General features: G+C 41.6%; 2 protein-coding genes across 7 annotated transcripts in view; one reads left to right on the forward strand and one right to left on the reverse strand.

Annotated features, from left to right (window-relative positions):
- The window catches only part of SLC44A3 (solute carrier family 44 member 3), a 92061-nt gene extending 80091 nt beyond the window's left edge, over positions 1-11970 (forward strand). For 4 of the 6 annotated variants that reach the window (XM_036832789.1, XM_036832820.1, XM_036832839.1 and 1 more), the window contains exon 15: positions 1-2240. In XM_036832789.1, the coding sequence (XP_036688684.1) occupies positions 1-99 (99 nt within the window). In that variant the 3' untranslated portion in view covers positions 100-2240. Of the gene's footprint in view, positions 2241-10494 lie in introns of those variants that run through there. The other 2 variants (XM_036832798.1, XM_036832810.1) reach the window with 2 other exon arrangements.
- The window catches only part of CNN3 (calponin 3), a 26919-nt gene continuing 5760 nt past the window's right edge, over positions 1781-22939 (reverse strand). Inside the window, exons 2-7 of the mRNA XM_036832866.1 lie at positions 7892-8013; positions 7618-7684; positions 6654-6791; positions 6186-6302; positions 4194-4340; positions 1781-2886 (exon numbers count right to left, since the gene is read on the reverse strand). Of these exons, the coding sequence (XP_036688761.1) occupies positions 2545-2886; positions 4194-4340; positions 6186-6302; positions 6654-6791; positions 7618-7684; positions 7892-8013 (933 nt within the window). The 3' untranslated portion in view covers positions 1781-2544. The remainder of the gene's footprint in view (positions 2887-4193; positions 4341-6185; positions 6303-6653; positions 6792-7617; positions 7685-7891; positions 8014-22939) is intronic.

Raw genomic sequence — 22939 nt, forward strand, 5'->3', positions numbered from 1 at the left:
AGTTTTATAAAAAGGATCAACAACTTAAACAATGCAAGGGCACAGAGAGACAAGAACTCATTAACGAATGAAGAGGGAACAGAACTCCGGCCTTTGTAAGATAAGCGCCCATCAGGTATTTGTACCTGGAAAAAGTTTCCTTCTCCTAAGAGCCATGCGCAGAATAAACGATAGGGCCCGATGTGGACCCTATTCTTCCTGTTTTTGTCCCCACTATTTGACCACATTACAATACTAGGACCATTAAAAGTATACAACCTTTTTTGTACCAACTGGGACTGAAAAACCTTTTAACAACATGTTTATGTGGTCAATTAAAAAGCACATTATGTAAAAACCAATTTAAAGGACAATTCCTCACTCACAACCAATAAACCTTAGCAAAACTCTCTGGAATGTTGCCCTAGTACAGAGGACTTTTCCCTACCCTTCCACTCCTGGAAACGTGCTAAATATGTTACAGCTTTTCAAAGTACAATTCTTAGATTTAGGGACAATTAAAACGGAAAGTGTAAAAGGAACTACCACCTGATGGGCGTGGTATAGAACGGGCAGAAGATTAACCAGATGTGAAAAGTTAAATTTTGTTAAAAGTACAAGGCTACGTCTTACAAATTACCAAAGGTTCTGCAGAAGCGGTTTTCAACCACAGCCCCACCTGAGATTGCCCGGAGGAAGGTTTAAAGTCCTTCTGCCTGGACCCCATTCCCAGATTTAGATTCAGTGGTGGGTCAGAGGAAAGGGCCACGATGGGCGTGCACTGGCGGCTTTTCCTTTTTAAAGCTTTAAACAAATAGGAACATCTAACGTGTTGATTGGCAGCCTCGTTTCAACTAGATAACAGGTAAACTGAATTACTAACTCTCCTAACAGGACGCCCAATCTGGCTTATTTGGCAGGGCAAGCAGTGCGATATAAGGTTTCCCTAAACCCCTCTTCCTGGAGGGCAGGAAACAGCATGCTAGCTCGGTCTCCTTTAACAAATGCAAATTACAACTTTTTTCTTAAACAAGACTATTAGTTGAGCTCTGACAGTCTCCTTTAGGAAAAGGATTTACAACAGGGCAGTTTCTCCGAGGCATTAACCTTAGTCACTGCAGCACGATGAGCAAGTCAACTGCGCTTTTGTGGGTTCATCAAACACCCCTATGTCCTCATTATCTGCCTCAGCAAAAAACAAGCAGGCACATTTCACCCCCAAGGCCTAATAGAACCAGTGCTATCAGAGGAAATCACTTGGCTGAGAAAATGTCAAAAAGTGTGTTAGCGACTGAATTTTTTATCATTACAACACTTAGCTGTTTGACCTCCTCTAGGTCATAACTGAAGGTTAGGTTTTGCTAACACTTCCTACTATAAATCCTAGTTCATTATCAAACAGCATGTCCTATTCCTGATCCAGTATGTTTCTTAATATTTACTCACGCTAGAATATGAATATAAAATCCCCCCACCCCATCCCCACCAATGTTCCCCAAGATGATTTTAAGATTATTCCAAGTTGGATTTAGAATGAACTGGAGGCAGATGAGTCACAATGGAATAAGCAAAGGTCAGATGATAGTTTGAATCCTGGCTGGCATTTCCCGTGTGCAATGGGCAGGTCCCTTCGTTTTTCTAAGCCTCCTTCTCAAGCACTCCTCAGTGCACTGGTGTATAGATTCAGTAAAGAAATGTTCAAGTATCTTATAACAGTACCTGGGAAAGAATACTTAAAAAAAAAATCTGACTCTACCCATCTGGAAGTTAGCCAGAAAATAATCAGCCTGTGGCTCACAGGAATGTTCAAAAAAAATATTTATTTATAAAAAATACAATGGGATAAGTTTATGCTGAGAAATGCAGCAATAAATACAGTGGAAGAAAACAGAGCAACTCTACATCGATACATTGGCACAAACAGGAAGAGCAAACGCACCCCCCAGACCTCGATGTCTGTAGGCCAGCTTTGTACACACTCCTTTCAAAACACCACTCGGAAAAGATCTTGTCGGCTTAGGTAAGAATGAGTACACATATAATCACAAATGCACACTGATCAGGACTTTATTTAAAAATTAGCAAACAATACTGTAGAAACATTGATATATAAATTTCTAAAATGCTGCATCTTAAATTTAGTTGGCAAAGACCACATTTAGCTATAAGCATGAGTTTAGTCTTCCATGTAGAAACCAGATACTAAACTGTAAAAAAAAAAGCTTCCTATTGTTTGAAAATACCAATTTAAGTAGAGGATTGTAAAAATGCATAGATCTTTAATAAAAGAATTGACTGTACAAGAGTACTCCCCTTTCACAGTATTCCTTTTTACTTCATACGCGAGTTATTGGTTATGCTGTAGGATTTAACTGTTACAGCACTAAAAGGCAACTATTTAGGGAAGAGGCAGAAAAAGGAAAAAGGAATGTATGTAAGGCAGTATTTCCTTTAGGTACAATAAGCATAATAGTGTTTTAGGAAGACAAGATAAAAATTACTCAAGGCTAGCTTGGTTCTCACTGGATAAAAACAACGGGCTAAATACTGAGCTCCTCTGTGAATCTAATAATCAATGCCTTGGTCTCCATATTGGTAATCTCTGGGGTAGTCATCTTGGTACTCGCCATGATATTCATCTGGGTATTCTGCCTGATAATCACTATCACTGATTTCCGACCCATTTGTTCCGGTTCCTTGGCTTCCATTGTGAATGACAGGTTCTGTGGGCGCAGCACAGTATTTGGGGTCATATACTTGCCGCCCAAGCCCGTACACACTCATTCCTTTCTGGGAAGCGACTTTGTTGGTACCCATCTGTAGAGAAATTGTCGAGTTGTCCACGGGTTGTAATGTTAGCTTCTGATCGTAGATGTCTCTTCGGGTACCCGGTGCTAACATCCCCGCCTGGTATTAAAACATAGTATAAAAGTTAAAACAGCAGGTAAAATCTATTCTTGTTTTTTGCATTTTATAGATTATGAAATTCCCATCGAATGTGAACACTAATAACTTCCATTCGGTTCAGGGGTAAAGCTAGCTCACCAAAATATCCTGATGCTGACTGTCTTACAAAGCAATAGTCACTGGCTTTTCGAGCTAAGGTCAGCCCTTCCTTCAAATCCTTGCTCTGCTATAAAACTGCTATGTGGCCTCAAACAAGTTAACTTACTTTTAGTTTTAGGTTTCTCATATGCAAAATGGAGACAATACTACCTACTTTGGAATAAGAAGATTGGACATAACGAATATAAAAACAAAGCATAATGCTGGCATACCTGAAAGCTACATCTGAATGCCTATTATGACCATACACGCTATCCAGGTTACCAATTTCAAAAGTCTGTAATACATTCAACAAAAATTATGCTGAGCAGTCCTTAAGGACTTGAGTCTTTCAGAAGGCTCTGAGACACCAAAGAGCCAGCTATTTCAGAACAACTACTCCCCTCCTTTTCAGAGTACTGTAACTCACCTCATTTCTCCACTTACGCCAAGCACATGCTTTCAGATTTAATCGATAAAAAAGCAAACCTGAGTGGCAGCTCTGAGACAGTGCCCCATGTGGCAGGACATATTCCATAAAGGGTAACAACACCACACCTCATGAGGTCATGATGAAAAGCTTTTTCAAACTTTATCCCCACTCTTGTTGGATGTAAGACATGTCCCGCTCTGATATGGTTATGTGCACACCGCCTTGCGAGGTGCTGGTGATCTATTTATTCTTCACAGGAAATACTTCCATCTTGTGTGGTGGTAGAATACTAGCATTCTCACCATGCTGTATTTCCATCTCCTTAGATTCACACATTTACCATGATGCTAGCTAGAGTTCTTTGTAAAACACCAGATAATTTTACCCACCAAATTAGTTGAGGGCTTCTTTAAAAATAAAAGAAGCGTTAGAATGAGCAATTCACTTGGATTTGGAGCAAGAATACTGTAATAAACGTATCTTTTTCTTCTGGTTAGGTAGAAAGGCCAGCTGTTCTAACTGCCAATAAAAGCCATGGGCCACACCATACTTGTGTGGCTACAGAAAAGGCCCTTTGATTCTTTTGCTTTCTCAGCAAATCTTACTTTCCCGAAGGAATATATATATATCGTACAAAAAATAACCGCTTTGGACTCAGTTAATAAGAATAAGGTAAGTGTGAATTTAAATAGCCCTTTTGTACTCTTTGAAACAAGTACAAAAAGGTATTGCTTACCTGGCTGGCTCCTTTGTTGGTGCCCATCTGCAGACTAATCGTGGTCTGATCAAAAGGTTTGTCAGTTTGCATTTTGGGATCATAAAGATGCCTCCTAGTCCCATAGGCTGTCATACCTGCTTGGCTGGCGCATTTGTTGGTTCCCATCTTTTAAGTTAAAAATAAAATCACTAATTATCAGAAGTCAACAATATATATGACACAAACAAAACTTTGTTCTACTGAAAAGATTTCTTAGAAGGGATGCAATTGACAAGTCCCTTCCAATGCTGAGGTTGCAGTCAACTAGATACAAAATCTATGCTTTTACAAATAAATTTCAAGGTGCTCACTTTAAAAAGAAAAATTTCAAAAACTTCACTGGATATAAAGCCTCACAACATAATTCATCAGATACAAACATGCACATAGAAAGAGAAGGACAGACACACAAAAAGTTATTACAGTGGCAGAATTATGAATAATTTCCTCTCCAACTCTTTCCCCTACCCTCTTTAGCACAAATAACCAAATTTATGGGTACCTGCTTCAGCCATTTAAAGGGACAGAGCAATCTTTGGCTAAACAACATACTTTTCTACTCCAAACATATTTTGCATAAAATGTGACAGTAAATGCCAGGTGTCTTCTCTGGCAGCTTAGCAAGGGATTAAGTTTCATTAAAATCACCAACATTTTAATGGGAAAAGAACCACATTTTATTCCTCTAATTCTCATGTCACTAGACAGAGTCAGAGAGGGGCAGAATGAAGAATCTGAACTTAGCAATATTCAGAGGAATAATAATTAACTTTTATTCCCCACTGAGAATAACATGGCTTCAGGACCAACCAGTACACCTTGTTCTACTGGTTGGGGTCACATTTCTACTGCTGGTCTTTTTTCCTTAAAAAACAAGATTTATTAAAGGAAAACTTTATTACTACAACTCAAACCTGTCACTGGAGAAGATAAAAAAAAAACACATATAAGCAAAAAGGAAGGGAGGGGAAAAAAATCACTGAAATCCTACCATTTAGACATTCATTGTAAAGATTTGTGTATAACCATCTAGCTTTTTTAGCTTGTTTCTGTGTACATATCCAGATACACATACATATACATACAAAAATATGCATGTTCATTTAAAAAATAAAATTGGGATCACACTGACTATATAGTATTGGGTTGGCCAAGAAGTTCATTTGGGTTTTTCATAACATCTTCTGAAAAACCCCAAACAAACTTTTTAGCCAACCCAATATTTTATGACCTGATTTGTTTTCCTTAATCTTTGAACTCTTGTATATCATTTTCTTCATTACTAGTTCCTTTTATGGAGCTCTCACAATTTAAACAACTGATTACTGTCTGGAAATTCAGGTTTCCAGTTTCTCGCCACTGACATGATTTTGTACTGTATAAAAATAAATCCATATGTCAATTATACCGTGATAAAGCTGAAATAAATAAATAAATCCAACTCATGTAGACTGAGTCCACAGTGAGGCACCGTATCCAGCAGGTATCAGACAGTAAAGCCCTTCTTAGCATATTAGGCATTTAACAGTGGTGTTTTTGTGACACTCTGCAGGGGAACAACATGAAGGGAAAAAAATACCTGAACAAAGTATTCCACAGGACTAATAAATCATGCTTTACTAAGGTAAAAAAATGACTTTGCTATTGAGGTTTTCTAAAATTGTTTCATTTGGTCAATAACATTTAGGAATTTATAAAGTATATTTTCTTAAAAAAATAGGACAATGTAATTAGGGAAAAAAATCATTTCCTGGAGAAACAATTACTAAGTCAGATGGCACGCCTGAGGTTTCTTCTAAAACCATCATCGTCTCATGGGCTTTAAATGGACATAAATTGTATATACCACAGGTCCATCCCAAAATATACACTATAGTATATCTATCTGTTCCTTACTTATGAGAGACGCTTTGCATGGTAAGAATTAATGACATTGAATAAGTAACTGATATGCAATACCACATTACTTACCTGCAAACCAATTACACTTTGGCCAGCTTTTAATTTTCCTTCATCAAAACGTCTTGTTTGTTTTTCTGCGTACTTAACTCCAATGTCAATGGTTGTATGGAATCCTTTTGTTTTAGCCTAGACAGAAATATGCACACTAACTAGTGATTCTGCCAACAGAGTTTTACAGAAGGAACAACAAAGAAATGGTACTGTCCATAGATGAAGGTTTCATTTGTTAAGACCCAAGCTAGGGGTAAAAACACATCCAAAGCCATTCAGAAACACCCCAGCCCTCTGAAATGTGAGTATTCTGATTAAGCTATCCAGTACTAGGCAGCTGATGTCGGCAGCCTTTCCACAAAGCTAATAATTACGGAAGAGACAGCCTCCTCCCTGCCTAGTCTGAACTCCTATGAGAGCAAAGATGCAATTAATCACCAACATAGTGGGGGATTTTTTAACCAGTCATTAAAGACGTATACATACCAGACCTGCTAGGGCCACCAGCGTAGTCTGAACCTGGGTCATGTTTCCATTCTCAAAAAGATCATTTGCTTCAAATATGTCATGTGGCTTCATACCATAAGCCTGAATAGCTTTGATAAAGTTGCCAATATTCTCCAACTATAAAGAAAAAAAAGCATACAACTTTTGGAGCTAAATACTGACATTCATATTATCTAAGAATTCTAAGGCTTTATGACTAGGTACATGATGCCAGGCAGAAAGCTACTTGGCAAGGATTCTCAACCAGATACGTGGTAAGCGTAGCTCTCTCTGGAAAAGGAAGAGTATTTTCATAGTTGGTCACATCATGATCTTTTTAATATTTTTAAGCAGTCAAGTTTTTTCAGTTCTTTAAAGTCAAGATCTTGCTTACATGTTTTAAAGAATTCTGTGTCTGACCTATCCAGGGCTGGAATTTTCTTTGTCAAAAGGTACAAAATTAAATTAATGCACAAGTTATTATGTTTAAATTTTAATTAAAAAAATGTGTGGTTACTAAGTGTTTATCCTCATAACTCAAAGCATATGCTCAAGACAAAATATCCAATTTTACTTTATCATACACATTCATGAACTAAGACTATGCTTAATACAGTGCTCTACAGTCAACCCTTAGTTGTTATGTTAAATTCCTTGCTTTTTCCTTCATTTATCCTATGTTCTAGGACCTAGACCATAGGTTGTATTTCTCTGTGTAAGCTGTGTCAAATCCTCTCTGAGAGTATACAGACTAAATACGTAATAGGAAAACTTCTAAGCTAAACATCTAATAGTCACAGAACTAATTGTAAGTAATTACAGAAACATTAAAAATAACACTGTAAAAAACAATATAGTCATGTGCACAAATTTCTGCTAAAATGTCTATTTTAAAATTGTTATCAAGTTCTCACTGCATAAAGAGTAACCGACTGGAATCGGGGGTTGCTGGTTTGGCTGTTACCTGAGGCCAGTTTAATGAGGACTCGTTGACCTTCTTCACTGAGCCTGGCTGTAGCTTGTTTATGAGTCTGAAAAGAAAAGCATAAGTGATACCATATTTATTGGAACAACAAACAAGGACTGGAATGTAAAGTTGGTTCTTCTGACATCTGTAAAGGAAAGCATTAAAAACATGTGCAGAATATCAAGGTTTGACACCCTGGATTGGCAAGGTGGGCAAGACAGAGGCCTGTGGAAAGGACTGGAAGAGGGGCCACGTCAGGACCAAAACTTACTCGCAGAGGATTATGCCATCTTTTAGGCCCAGCTGAAAGTTGGTGCCAATGCTCATGCCGGTCACCTCTTCTATCCAATTGCGAAGATCTTCTTCTGCCTGATGATCATACTTGGAAGCAATCTGAAACACAAGTTAACTAACTTTAGAAGTTTCACTAAAGCACCCAGAACTGCTGCCTTCTTCTGCTTTAATTATCCATTAAGACCAAACCTGTGACCTGCAGTAAATTACACTCATTGGAGTTCACTGGCGAACCTAACCATTACAGCTTGAGTAACTAATAAAAGTTTTTGCTTAAGGAGGTGTCATACAAATTTTGAACAACACATGGCGGGAAGCTGGGACTGAGGGGGAGAAAATATGTATCAAGATAAAACAGATTCCCATTCGTGACACACAGGAAGTGACAGGGGCTAATAGTGTATTACAATATGGCACCAGCCACAGGAAATGTTAAAGATTAAGTCATCGGTTACCACATTCCAAAACAGAGTGAGAGGGAGTGAGACCGGCAGGATTCTGATACATCCAACTATTTTACACAGTGTTGCGATACCTACCAGTCTAATAGTTTTGTTGCCCGGAAAGCTCTGGTGTTTCTATGCCTTCTATTCAGCCAAATACACACTGCACCCTACACACACACACACACACACACACACGCGCGCGCGCGCTTTCCTTGTAATAATCATTGTACTTACACTAGAATACTGAAATTCTGCTTATGTATAGTCTGTATCGTATTAGACTCCTCACAGGAAGGAAAAGCATTTGATTCACTTTTGTACCCTTAGTACCTACCCAGCATTGCATCTAACACCCAAACATTTAATAAAGTTAAAAGTTGTTAACTCTTTACTTACAGAATTCTACGATAAAGGCAACATTACCAACACAGATGCTTTACTATCATACATGCTAAAAATACCTGCTTAAACACATGTTTTGAAAGATCCCTTCATAATAAGACCATAAACCTCAATTAAAAAAATAATAATACAATGTAAGTACTGTTAAAGATCACATGCTCAAGTTCTTATGCTATTCCTTGTCCCAGGGTCAGTCCTTATCAATCAGTTATTAGGGAGAAGAACACACCTGGGAAGAAGGAAAGATTATGTGTCATTTTTCTTCTCATTAGCACAGGTGAAAGTGCCAACAACACACAGGCAATGCCCAGGGGGATGGTAATGACGGTGAGCTTAGGAGTCAGCTGCAGCGTTGCTGGAAATGGAAATAATCAGTAGAAATGTTTGCCTCTGTAACACACGATTAGGTTTAATTACCGAAAGAAATGAGATGGCATGAGGACATTTTCGTCATGGAGAGGCCCTCCAAGTTCCAGTCTACCCCAGTCACAGAGGAAACCTTCCCCCTGCCCCCCACCAAGTGTGGAGGAGGGGCCTCTGCTTCACCAGAGGGCAAATGACTTCACTAAGTGCTGTGTCATTTAAGGAGACAGCAAGTCCTCACCGTGTGCACTGCTTTCCAAGTTAGAGAAATGGGTCTACACCTTTGAAGAATAATGGATAATTTATTTAAGCTGTAGATTTAGTTAACCAGCATCACAAATGGAAATTCAATGCGTTTATATTTTCATGTTAAGATAACTAACACTGTGCAGTGTTTCCTGGATCAAGTTTTGGCTTGGAGGTTAGTTTATGAGAGAGCTCAGGCAAATGTTAATGTGTTAATTTCCTGCTCCCGGGACCCCCAACCCCTGAAAATCGCACTTCTATTCTGACTTCCTGCCAGTCTGAGGTACAGGTACACTGGCATCTGGCTGTGTGGACAGGGAAGGAGGAGGTAGTAACGCGCGAAGCTTCTGCCACAGGGACACGCAGCCTCTGGTGCGCAGGAGGGAGCCATCGTTCCTGTTACGCCCCAGACAACAGTCCTGGATAATGTACCTCCTCAACACATCAAACACATCCACTTACACACGGCACCTTTAGAAAACGGATAAATAATAGATTAGAAAAATTTTAAGACGGCTATATTTTTCACGCTGGAGTCTTGTTCTAGGTGGCTAGAAAAAGAAATTCTCTCTATATGAATTTGGGGGTAGGGGGAAACAGAAAGGCACAGGTAAGGAAGAAAAGTAGGAAGTAGTACTCCTTAAGCATCAGCTATGAAAAGCAATATCTAAGAGTGAGTTGAATTTTTTTTCAAAAGCAAAGCACTCTCTACTAGGAGATGCATTTCAATAAATCTAAAGAAACACAATATGCTAGGGTAGGAGGGGCTCTGCCTTGGCTAGAGCCTGGCTCCCCCCATCTTGGGACACGGGTTCATTCGTCTCACTTCCGAACCAGTTCCTGTCTGTACGACAGGAAGGCTGGCTGCATAAGGGCACTAGGTCTCCTCCCATTCTAAGCTGTGTGTTAAATAACTTGGTCAATCAGCAAAAATTGTAAAGAAATTCTTTCTCTTCATTTTTTCAAATGTAGAGTTGGAAGTTATGTTGGAGGAGTTTTGTCTTTCCTGGGGGGTGGTGGTTAGTGGGGGTGGTAATTCTCAACCAAACGAAACCCATTTTTATTCAACCAAAAAAACATAAAAGCCTATTTATGTTTCCTTTGTTCAAAATGTTTCTGACAGGTTCGGTGCCGTGCCCCAAACCACAGAGTGATTACAGATCTAACATGAAATATCCGAGTAGGAACGCCAGGGAGAATTTTCATCTCCTCTGTTCACTGTTCTAATCAAGGGAATGATGAAAGAAAAATCAAGGACTGGACTCAGATGAACCCAGGTTCAAACCCTGACTCTGACTAGTTACATGTGGGGCTCTGGGTGGCTCACTGACTCAGTCTCTGAGACTTAATGTAATAGCACATGCACAGAAAAAATTCTTAAGCATGTACATGCAAAGCCAAGAGCCCAGGTGATAAACTAAAAATGAAAACTAGGTATGCTTCCACATCATGTAACTATTGGTTTTGACTTAGAGTTTTCCTTTAAGTGAAGGAGCAGCAAGGATTTTTCTACCCAAATACTGCTAATAAATGAGCTTTCTGAAGTCACGTCAGCTAAATAGAATTCAAGATTTAGGAATGTGTCCTTTTTTTTTTTTTAAGTTCAAAATTAAAAAAGAAAAAAATTCTTCAAAATCATCTAGGGAAAAAGTCTATTTCAAGTTGTCTCTTAGCTTCTGGCCTGCAGCTCTACTCCACAGGATACAGAAATCATAAGTTTCCTTTAAAAGTATACTAGAATACAACCCAAGCTAATATAATTATATTCTTTAACTACACAGGTTATTTTTAAATTGTTTGTTATACACATCTTTTAAAATCAAAGTACTGAGAGCAATTAAAAATAAATGTAAGCTTTGGCCAATAAACTTTATTTACTATTTTCATCTAAAAAGCCTTAATTACTGAACATCAGGCAGGAAGTAAATGCTGGTATTTCCTTCTCAGAACAAGAAAGTTAGCTTCAAAAATTACTTAATCTTATCTCATTAATACCTCATGGAAATTTCACTCCAGTCTGTTTAAAAATCATTCCTCCAAGTTGTTTATAAACATTCACTTCTTTACTATTCTTTAAGATTTATTTTATTTGACCTTCCTAAGCGGATTTCAGAATTTCTGCCTGGTGCGTTCAAGTCCACAGCAGCCCCTTGTTCCTCACAAGGCCCTGCCTCCTTGCCTAAACACCCACGAATTCTCTGCAGCGGGGCCTCCCAACTCTTCTCACATCAAGACACATTTGCAAATGACTTTTGTACGGTCGCTGAGAACACCTGCTACAGGCTTCTCGCTAAAGCTCACCAAACGCCCCCCCCCAACCCCAAATACAATCAATCAAAAAGCAAAGAAATGAAGACGGAGAAAAAAGCCTCTAGGGCATCTGATGGGATTGACCATCCTCCTGCCATCCAGTGCTTCTGAGCCCAGGGCCCGTGCCCAGAGTGGCTGCGGCCTCTGCTGTCCCTGCATTCTCCTCAGAGCAGCTAAGAGCACCAGTCTGGAGTCACCCTCCAGTACAAAGGCCTTTCTTCTGGATTTCTAAAATAGCACTTGTTTATTTTTATTTATTTTTTTTAGGCCACCTGTTGAGGACCTCTTTTTTTTTAAATAAATTTATTTATTTTATTTATTTTTGGCTGCGTTGGGTCTTCGTTGCTGTGCGTGGGCTTTCTCTAGTTGCGGTGAGTGGGGGCTCTTTGTTGCGGCGCGCGGGCTTCTCATTGCAGTGGCTTCTCTTGTTGCGGAGCACAGGCTCTAGGCGCGCGGGCTTCAGTAGTTGTGGCGCGTGGGCTTCAGTAGTTGTGGCGCACGGGCTTAGTTGCTCTGCGACATGTGGGGTCTTCCTGGACCAGGGCTCGAACCCGTGTCCCCTGCATTGGCAGGTGGACTCTCAACCACTGTGCCACCAGGGAAGTCCCACAGCACTTGTTTTAAAAAAATTAAACAGGTATAAGTATGTAGAGCACGCGTTCTCAGTGGGGGGGGGGGGGGTGATACCGCCTCCCAAGGGAGTGAAAACCACCTTAGATATTACAATAATTTGTGACCCTCCCCAACAAACTCTGTTCCTTTGTTTTAAATTTGGTGGAGGTCGGGAGGCAATTAGGAAAAATGTCTAAAAAGACTCTTTGGGAAAGAGATGCGGAAAACAAAGTTGAGAAACACTAGACAGAGTAAAAAAGTACAGGTCTCTCTTCACCCCTCCTCCAAATCCTACCCCCTTTCCCACCTCCCCAGAAGTAAGCTCCTGTCCAGTCTGCCAAGTCTTCTTTCAGACCACATGCACATGTCTTATAGTGAATCATGTACAGAACAGCACTAGAAAAAGATCCCCTTCAACAACACAAGCCCTGAGGGCCCAAACTTCCTAGCAGTAAAGGGAGACACTAGATCAGATAAAAGCCCGCTCCTTCTGGCTGTTAAGAATTGCCCAGCCCTTCCTGGCACTGAGGTCTGAGAAGTTTCCCTCGCAGAATCCCTAAGAGGGGATACTGAGTAATGAGGGAAACCGAGCTTCTAAAACATCTCCACAAACTGACCCAAACAGTGCTGTTCCACACTGTTCTATGGAGCATTTGGTCAAGACGCAATTTAGTAGAAAGATGGGGCTGTACCTGCATGAGGCAGAGTGACGATCCTATATGTACGAGAGCTGTCTGACAGCCGGCTTACACCCAGGATATTGTAGAATCTGCTAAAGAATTAAGACATGTCTTTCCTCTATATTCCTTCCCACAGTACATTTTTTATCCCATCAGTCGTTAAAACCTGAAGCAGACAGACAGGTTACTGTCTCTGGTGGTTACAAGAGTGTCCCCCAAATGTCAGTCGTGCCTGAACTCTCACTAGACGCCCTTTTGAGCCACCAGAATAATCCAGCATTACCCCAAACTCTCTAAGTAAAATCATATTCAGTGTCAGCTTCCCTCTCTTTCAAGTGATCCTTGTGTGTCTTGGATTCTTCCTTCAACTTCTTTCTGCATCACTCCTTCCTTTTGTCCTTCATTCAAATGGCCACTTTGTAACAGGCATGGTTCAAAGGCAAAGTCTCTGTCCTAAAAGCTGACATTCTAGGGCTTCCCCAGTGGCACAGTGGTTGAGAATCTGCCTGCTAATGCAGGGGACACGGGTTCGAGCCTTGGTCTGGGAAGATCCCACATGCCGCGGAGCAACTAGGCCCGTGAGCCACAACTACTGAGCCTGCGCGCGTCTGGAGCCTGTGCTCTGCAACAAGAGAGGCCACGATAGTAAGAGGCCCGCGCACCGCGATGAAGAGTGGCCCCCGCTTGCTGCAACTAGAGAAAGCCCTCGCACAGAAACGAAGACCCAACACAGCCAAAAATAAATAAATAAATTTATTAAAAAAAAAAAAAAGCTGACATTCTAGTGGAAAGAGACAAATATTAAATAAGGTGTGTTAAGACATTCGTCAAAAAAAGAATAAAGTAGAGTATTTAAAATAAGGGGAGACCAGAAAGACTGGGACCACCACAGACTCAGACAAGAAACGAACAGTAAATTTCCATCTGCAACATCAAGATGCCGCTTCCCTTCCTTTGCTTTATGACTTGTCCTTGTTGATATCTCATGCAAGAGAATGAACAGGCTTTAACAGGGTTGACCTACCTTAAACCCTTCCCCCAACAGATCCTCCAAACATGTAAAATACCTTTGCAAATTTTTAAGTATTCACGCTGGGGATACAACAGACCAAAGATCCCATGCTGTGAAGTCAAACTTCAAAAACTTCCAAAAACTGTGTTCCCAGTTCCAGAGTGACATAAGTAAGTAACTTAACCCTGGTGACCTCATTTCTTGCAAGTTGTTTCCTTCCTTCCAGGGCCATTGTGAGGAGGAAGCCCATCTCAGTGCCTGACACACCTCAGAATTAACACTTGCCATTTATATCAGCTTGAGTACGGAACTGGTATGAACCAAACCCCACTGCAACCTGTTCCCTTTACCGTCTACAATTCAAAAAGAGCATTCCACCACAGACAGGCTCACCTCAGATACTGCCCGTCCCCACCGTCCATTCCCGTCACCACACATCTCCACTCTCCTTCCTGCCTGTGTTTGCAAATTCTCATTCTCTTCCAGATTACTTACTGCTGGTGAAAGGGATGAAGTAACTATTTTTTTTTTAAGTGAGTTTGTCAAAAAGGAAGCAGACTCACAGACATAGAGAACTAGTAGTTATGGGGGGGGGCAATTTAGGGGTTGGGGGTGGGAGGTACAAACTACTGGGTGTAAGACAGGCTCAAGGATGTATTGTACAACATGGGGAATACAGCCAATATTTTGTAAAAACTGTAAACAGAAAGGAACCTTTAAATATTGTATAAATTTTTTAAACTTTTTAAATAAATAATAATAAAAATAAAAAGTATAAAATTAAAGAAAATAAAAAAGAAGTAGCTAGTACAAATGTTCAGTCTACTATCATCAACTTTAAACACTGGATTAAAATCAGATCCTGTGGGAATGATAAATACCAAATGTAAGACAGCAATTTCTACAGGAAGAAAGAATGGGATCAGAGAGCAATTGTATTTTTAATATATATTTTTTCTTTAAACTGGAAAAAAAATTTTTTAATTTAAAAAATTAAAAGTGGGTTTGTATTTTATGGGGAGTAGGGAGTAGGAATTCTAGAGAAAATCAGTTTACATTGATGTCAAGGTAGATTGCGTGCCTTCTTCAAGTTCACTATAGAATCTGAGACTCATTCTATGGCATGAACTTACTAAATATTTGAGAGGAAATTACTATATATTCCAAAACTAGGGAAAATCACATCTGCCTGGGGTAAACCAGAGTGACGTCTAAGGGCATTTTAAATTTTGGCCCTTCTCTGAGAGGTACAGCCAGATCTTCAGATCAAGGTATCAGCATATGGCACCAGCACAAATTTTTCCCTCCAAACATGTATAGTCAAATAAATACAAAGATACTATGACTCAACGTATGAATACTGTGAAACTGACAAGAAATGAAAGATGTTAAAATAACTTAAGAGGAGTTGGTCCAGTGCCTAAAGCGAATACTGTAACTAACAAATGGTAGGAAAAATGCAGAAACAATAGAAGGTCGACTTTGTCTTCTCTATCTAGAAAATGACCATCAGACTACAAAGCTTAGAACATACATAGTTAAAGGTGGATTTTGAAAGTTGAAACTTAAACAATGAGGAAGTAATCACAGAGGCTGGATTCCCAGAAAAATCTAGACTCAGAAATAATGATTAATAAAGATGTGCACACTGAATAGCTCACCATGTGAGAAATCTTGGCAGACAGTAGTAACAGGAACCTAGAGATGGGCCCACTCCTGCCCACTCCCACCCGAAGTCAAGGGTGTCTCCACTACAGGCTGAAGAACCCGGCTGTCACGCTCGAGTGGACTACAGAGAGAGGGTGTGCACTCGGAGGGGCAGGGCGGTCATCACCAGGAGCCAGGGTAGGTATGCGAGGCATATCCAAGAACACCTGCCTATGTCTTCTTGAGGTCAAAACAGGCTTCATTCATCTTTCTACCCCTAGAGCCCATGCCTGACCCATAGTGGGTACTCAGTAAATGATTTTTTATTTACCGATAGTATTACCAGACTAGGGAAATGCCACAGATCTAAAGATCTCTCTTGTTACGGAAAGGCATCTGCATTTGAATGCTTGCTTCTTATGGGCGTCACATCGCCTAGATCTCATCTTAGGTGGATCACTAGGGACATATCTGTTTTACTTTCTGATAAAAGCCCCTTATGTCTATGGCACTCCTGAAGTCCAGTTTCGTAACCCTAGAAGTAGGGCCTGGTCAGAAGGAACAACCATGCCCACTGTGCTGATCTACGTCAAGGGAGGAGGAGCTCCCAGGGATGTGTACCCGGAGGCTTAGATTTAACATCTGTGCTCTTCTGTTCTGGTAGCTAACAATTTGAAACTATTGGGCATACTTAATAAACTAATAAAAAATAAATTGGGAACAGTTAAAAAGAAACAAAATTCAGATTCAGAAAGATCCTAGCTTAATAAACAAATTCTTCAAGATACATGTAAAATCCTGTCCAAAGTTCTAGAACTAACTAGTAATGCTTACTCAGTGAGCCTAAAAAAGCTAACGCTATCTTGGTCTGCACAGGTCTACAATTATTTATAAAATACTACTGCTCATCTTATTTGTTCGATGGAAACAGCCTCATGAGGTAATCAAGGAAGGGATTATTTAAGTGAAACAGGTGTGCGAGGAGTATGTGAACTATAAAATCTTAGGCAATTAGTCACCTCTAGACTCAGAAATCAACTTGCCAAAGCAAGGACTGGAATCCTCCTTCGAACCACCTCACCAGGTGATGACATTGATGAAAACAGAATGAGTTAGTGCTTTGTAGTCAAACAAAGGAGCTAGTTAATAATCCCACTGACCCTGGTAGTCAATTCTGTGGGCCACACTCTAAAAGGGGACATTTACAAACTGGCATCAGTTTTGAGAAGGAGCAAACTGGGTGGAGAAAAGATTAGGAGAATCATACACAGCCTATCGTGAGAGACTGGTCAGCCAGGAATGGCTACATATGGCCTAGAAGGGACTTTGGGGGCAGGAGAAACAGCTTAGTACCATCTAACTATTTAGCTGGAAGTCATACAGAAATTCTGAATGCCACACATAGGGCAGACCACGGATAAAAACGCAGAAGTCCTAGGGAGCCAACCAGAGAGGCACGCAGGAGTGGAGAGAGCACGTGCGCCAATGCAGCAACGGTGGGAAGGAGACCCATGAGAAAGCTTGCTGGAGGACATCCTCTCACTCGGGAAGGAGGCCGGCTGGGTCTTGAATTTTATGTCACTGTAGAGATCTTGCTGAAAGGGGATCTTAACGAAAGCCCCCACAGATAAAGGAAAACAGAGATGCTCTTCAACTTTTTGTTTGCTTTGCCTCACCTCTAGAATATTTAAGGGTCTACACCTCACTCATCACAGTATTTGCAGGTATCCAGATTTTTTGCTGCTATCCAGGTTTTCAACACTTGTCTCCTCAGCAGGACTCTAGATGCCTCCTAAATAATCTGAGTTGGGCATGTGAATAGCACTGAAAAATCTTCCTTTCTTTTTCCATAATTACAAGGAATATCATGGCAGTAGCTTTTTTGTAGCTTGGGAATGTCTATTCATTCCTCATCGATTACTTGGCAAGTCTGCTTCATAGGATGAGTCTCGGAGTCCATTACGACCTGAGGAAGAAGGCATGAAATCCACCCCCACTGTCCCAAGTGTCAGCCGTAAACTCGTCTCTCTGGAACTGGGAAACCCTTTCCGCTCCCAGACCACTGACCACATTCATCCAAGTGCTCCCAGCTGCCTACCCCAGAACAGAGTCAAAACACACATTGCCCCCCTGACTGAACTACTGATGAGACGAGGGTGGAAAGGAGGCCAAGGAGGAACAGATCCCAGCATCTCAGTCAGCTTTCAGTACATCTGGAGCTCCTCTTGGGGATCCTCTTCTGCTTACTACAGCTGAGTCTGCCCACTGGAGAGATGGCTTTATCCAACCAGCGAAGAACAGAGTTGAAACACCTCCTTTTAAATGTAGGATAGATGCTGGTTAGAGAGATTTCACGGGAGTCTTACAGAGGTATTAACTGTGCTAGATATCACTGCCGTTTTCTCCCCAATGAAAACTAGAGGGTGTGAAATTTCAGTGAGGTCCATGGCACTCTCCACATCTCAACAGTAAAAACTAACTCCACATTTTACCTGATTGTAATGTCATCTGAGAGCACAGAAACGCGGGGAGGAAGTGAGTTCCTCTGGAAGCACCGCACCCTCCATCAGAGTGCTGCACCGCAACACCGAGGTCCCCTGGACATTGTGTCATGAAGGCTTGCTAGGGGACACCCAAGCACAAAGAACAAAATAAGCCCAGCTTCGCATCCTTTCCAGGTCAAGGGCCGAGGGACTGAGGAGAGAGCAGTACCCAGGCTGCAAAGGGGCCCCAGCAGGACTCAGCGGAGAGAAGCAACTGAATCAACAGTGTATTCCACGAGCAGGCCTTGGCCTGGACCCTCTCCTCTTCCTCCTGGCTGCATACGCCATCATACATCAGTGGTTCCACGAGAAGAGGAACACAGCACTTGCAACAGAAAAGGGGATGTCTTATCCACCTCAGTTCTGTTTTCCTGGTCCTTTTCCTTTTCCTTTCCCAGCTCTTCATGGCGAAGAAGCTTCTTTGCTGCTTCGCTCCCACCCACCATGTGTACTGAGCCCTTCCTTTATTTGGTCCATCATTGGGCACAGACTACCCCCTATCTTGTCTGAAACAAGCGCATCTTTGAACCTGCTGCCAGCCTCAAACACTGTCCTGTTTCTCTTTTGTTTCAAGACAAACCTCTCCATTTCCTCACTTAGTACTCCTTCCTAACCCCCACCGGAAATTTGCTCTACTGAAAACGATCTCTTGAAAGGTCACCAGTGATCTCTCTGTGGCCAAGTCCAGTGGCCTGTTTCCTCTTCCTGGCCTCTCTGCAGCACTCCTGCGGCCCCCTCCCGTCTCTCTTCCCGCTGGCTTCTTGTTAAAGGACCTGGAGCTTCCCTCTCTGGTCTGCCTTCTCCTCCTCCTCCTCCCCTGAAAGATGCCGATTCCCCGAGTTTTGGCCTCAAATTAAAATGGTTAGGGGCGTGGTCTCTGGAAAGGGAATGCTCTGTTTAGAATTCCATCTCCACCATGCCTCAGTTTCCTCAGCAGTAAATCAGAGATCGTTAATAGCGCTTCCATCAGAAGGTGCTGAGAAGAATCAGTGACTTAATTTACATAAACCTTAAGAACTCAGTAAACGTCCCCCCACCTTCTGTCTACACTTTGCTGGTCACTTCTGTCCAGACACTAGAACGGTTTCCTCTTCCAAATCCAATATACCATACAAACCACGTACCTGATACTACTATTTGATAGCTATTTTGATAAGAGATCATTCTGATGCTGTCTGAGCTTTCTATGTAAAAAAATTATCTCATCACAAAATTTATAAGAGATGCCCTCGCCCCATTCTTTGGCCTCATCTCATTGCCAACTCCCACTTGAGTCTGGTGGGGGTGACAGATGGCGTAGGGGTTACAAATGTCACTGACTCAAGACTTGAAAATAAAGAACTAAAGCAAGTGACTTGAACTTTGACAAGGCTGCTTTGATAATTGTATTTGTTCTTAACATCAAGAGGAGATCTTCCTTCTCTTCTGAACCGTTGGTGGGAACTATACAACTGTTTAGACAGCAAGTTGGTAATACCTATAAACACATTTAAACGTTAGGTCAAAACTTACACACTTTTCCACACAAGTACTTTTTAAGGCAATATCCACCAGTAGGGAAGTAATGAATAAATGCATAGCGGAAATCCACACAATAAACTATAATTCACTTTCTAAAATGTTAAAATGATATTTAAAGCTGTACAAGCAGTTGGGTGGGGCTAAGGGATGCAGGATACTTTCACTTCTTTACTTTTATATTTTGGTACAGTTTGCATTCTTCTTGACAAATACTTCATTCACAAAATAAGGATCAAAAAAGAGAAGAGGTTCTCATAGGCAAGGAAGGTGGCATCCCAAGGTAGATGCATCATCTTCATGCAGAGATGACTTGTCCGTGGTCATGGGCTCAGCAGGGATTCAGACCCAGGTCTGGCTCCAAAGTCTAAGGCTTTTCCACCACTGGACGTTCTCCCTCTCCCACCCCTCTAACCAAACTGAGATAGGAACTCTAAGCTATACACAGAGAACACAGCACGGGCAACTACGCCGCTTGCAGACAGAGGACCAAGAACCAGGAACAGGGTGGTGGCTTAGACACTGTGGCTTAACATAAAGTCCTTCCAACTCATGGAGAAATGAGAGTGCAACCAAAAGTAACCACCACCACCATCGCCGTAGCAGATCGATACACCGTGAACTTGCTGCGGCTTTGATTCAAACCAGCCCCGGAATCTGTAGTCTCAAAGGGCGTTGCCAGCATGGTTCAAAAGTTCACAGTAAGAGATTTGGCAGAGATGCCTCAGACTTTAATTCTTCCCCTGGCCCCTATAAAAACTAGCTTCCTACCGCATGCATGTTTTAGAAAATGCTGTAAGACCGACTGCAGAAGAGGATGTCAATAGCAGAGTTGTCACTGAAAGGAGAAAAAGAAAATGGAAAAACGAAGCCCAGAGAGGAAGAAATTTAGGAACGAAAAGCCTGGCTGGCAAAGCCCACGCCTGTGTTTGTGTGTGTGGCCGAGGTGAGGTTGGGGGATGGGGGTTTATTCAACATCCAGGCCTCCGAAGAAAGGGAAAAGAAGAGACAAATGCATGTCCGTTCAGGGGGAGAGATCTGGCTGTGTGCGGACTCTGAAGAGCAGCCCTAAGGTTCCAGCTCAGCTGCTAAGGGCTAAGGACTCCAACAAGCTCAAAATATGCTATTACATATAAGTATAATTTCTACACTCGATTAGAAGTATGAATGCTGTTGCTATTTTTGCATCCAAAGTAGAATCACATGTTTGAATTATGAGAGACTCACTACACATGGTATTGATTATTTTCTCTATTTCCTCCCACGTGAAACGAAAGGAAGGAGGGAAAACTGCAATGATACAGCACTCTCTCTATCCATTTGTAGAGCCTTCTGCAGCGCTAAGCAGGCAGAGAGGCTTGAGATAATGAAGAAAGATTAGTGTGCAAACATTTGAGAAGGGGAGAGAAGAAACAACAGTGATATCATAGCCAGCATGCCTAACCACCACTCAGCAGCTAGGATCCCCTAGAAAATGTGTGGGGGAAGAGAGGAAAAGGGCCATAGATGCCTAGCTTATGACTTGCCCAGAACAGTCCTTCCCAGCCCAGAGGGCCTTCTCTTTTCTCTGCACTCACATCCCTAATTCCTGGCCTTCCCAGAGCAGATGTGCCCGCCCAACAGTGCCCGGGCTCACACCCTGAAGCTTCCTGGTCCTGGGAGGAAGGAAGATGTTGAAGAGGTCCCCTCCCCTACCACCCGGGGGAAAGCTAGGAATCAGGCTTCTCTACTCATGGACTTGCTTCACACAGGTCTAGGTAGATCCTTCCAAAGACCATTTAAAAGTGAAGGCCTCCAGTGACAACGCTACAGGGTAAATATGTTTATCAGTCCACTGTGGACTGTGGACGAGCCCTGTCTGAACCAAGAAATGAAAGATGTGTCTTGTCTAACAGAAATCGACTTCTTAGGAAGAAAAACCCAAGTAATGGCACGCCCAGAAAACAAGGCCTCTAGCTCTACACAGAAGTCCGTGGCCCTGTGGGCAATGTGGACAGAGTGAGAACAGGGAGAGAGACCCCGGGATTTCACTGCAGTAGTGCATCACAGGCTGCCGGGGGAGGAGGCCTGGACCAGGACTCTGGGGGCAGATCACAGTCCTGACACAGAAGCGAAATCGAGAGGTACTGCTTGGCTCTGTGGTCCCCTATTTGCCAGAAGCCTCATTCAGATACAAACACATTCGTGCCTGAATGTCCAAGTCCTGGCGATAATCTCAAAATCTAGAAGATAAATCAGGGACCGAACCTACCCAGCAGAGCAAAATGGAACAATTGCTAACATTTACATAACGTGTACTTTTGGTTCTAGGCATTATTTGAAACACGTTACGTGGATTGTCTATCTTGCTTATTTCCCCCCAAAACCCTATAGAGGTAGGTACTAGCATATCCTCATTTTACAGATGAGACACAGACAGGTTATTTGCCCAAAGTCACAGGGTAAGAGGCAGAACCAAGATTACAACCCAGTCAGTCTCCAAGGCCACCAGGTTCTACTTTCTCACTGAGAGGAACCTAGAGGGGACCTACCCGACATCTTCAAGTTCACAAAGATTCCCATGGTCATGTTTTCATAAAATGTGCAAAATTCTTTTGTACTTTTTTGTAATGATAAACCCTAAACTATATAAGCTTCAGGCCCCACAAACAGTGTGGATCAACCCCAGGCTCAAAAAACCCTTAACAAAAACTTGAGCACAAGTACATATGAATAATAGCTAAGAGCCCACCATGGCTACGAGTTCAGAGTTAAGGAAAGCCAATGCAAGTGGTATATGCTATAGAAGGCTAATGCCTAGAAGAAAATGAAACTTGCGGAAAATTCTAAGAACAAGCTCCTTTCCACCACCTAGTCATATTGAGATGAGAAATAAACATTTCCTCTCTCTCTTAGATATAATGGTCATAATTGGCTGAAAAACCAAAACCATCCAATTGTGCTTCCTCTTCTTCTTTTTTTAAATTTTTTTTAATGTAACAGATAATATTAACTGTGGTTCCCGATATACTGTTAAGTGAAAAGAAGACACTCACTAACCTCATGATTCCACCTGGAAGGGGAAAAGGCATAGGGAAATAGAGGATATGCCTCTGCTTGATGATGGTAGCAGCAAGGTCTTCATTGTCAAGCTTATTTTTGGAATCTTTAAGAACAGAGGCAGACAAAGGAAAGAGTGTAAATAGCTGTAGATCACAGGATAGCTTGATAACGATCTTGATAACGAGCTTGATAACGAGCTTGATA

The sequence above is a fragment of the Balaenoptera musculus genome, chromosome 1 (assembly GCF_009873245.2).
Source record: "Balaenoptera musculus isolate JJ_BM4_2016_0621 chromosome 1, mBalMus1.pri.v3, whole genome shotgun sequence".
Classification (NCBI taxonomy): domain Eukaryota; kingdom Metazoa; phylum Chordata; class Mammalia; order Artiodactyla; family Balaenopteridae; genus Balaenoptera; species Balaenoptera musculus.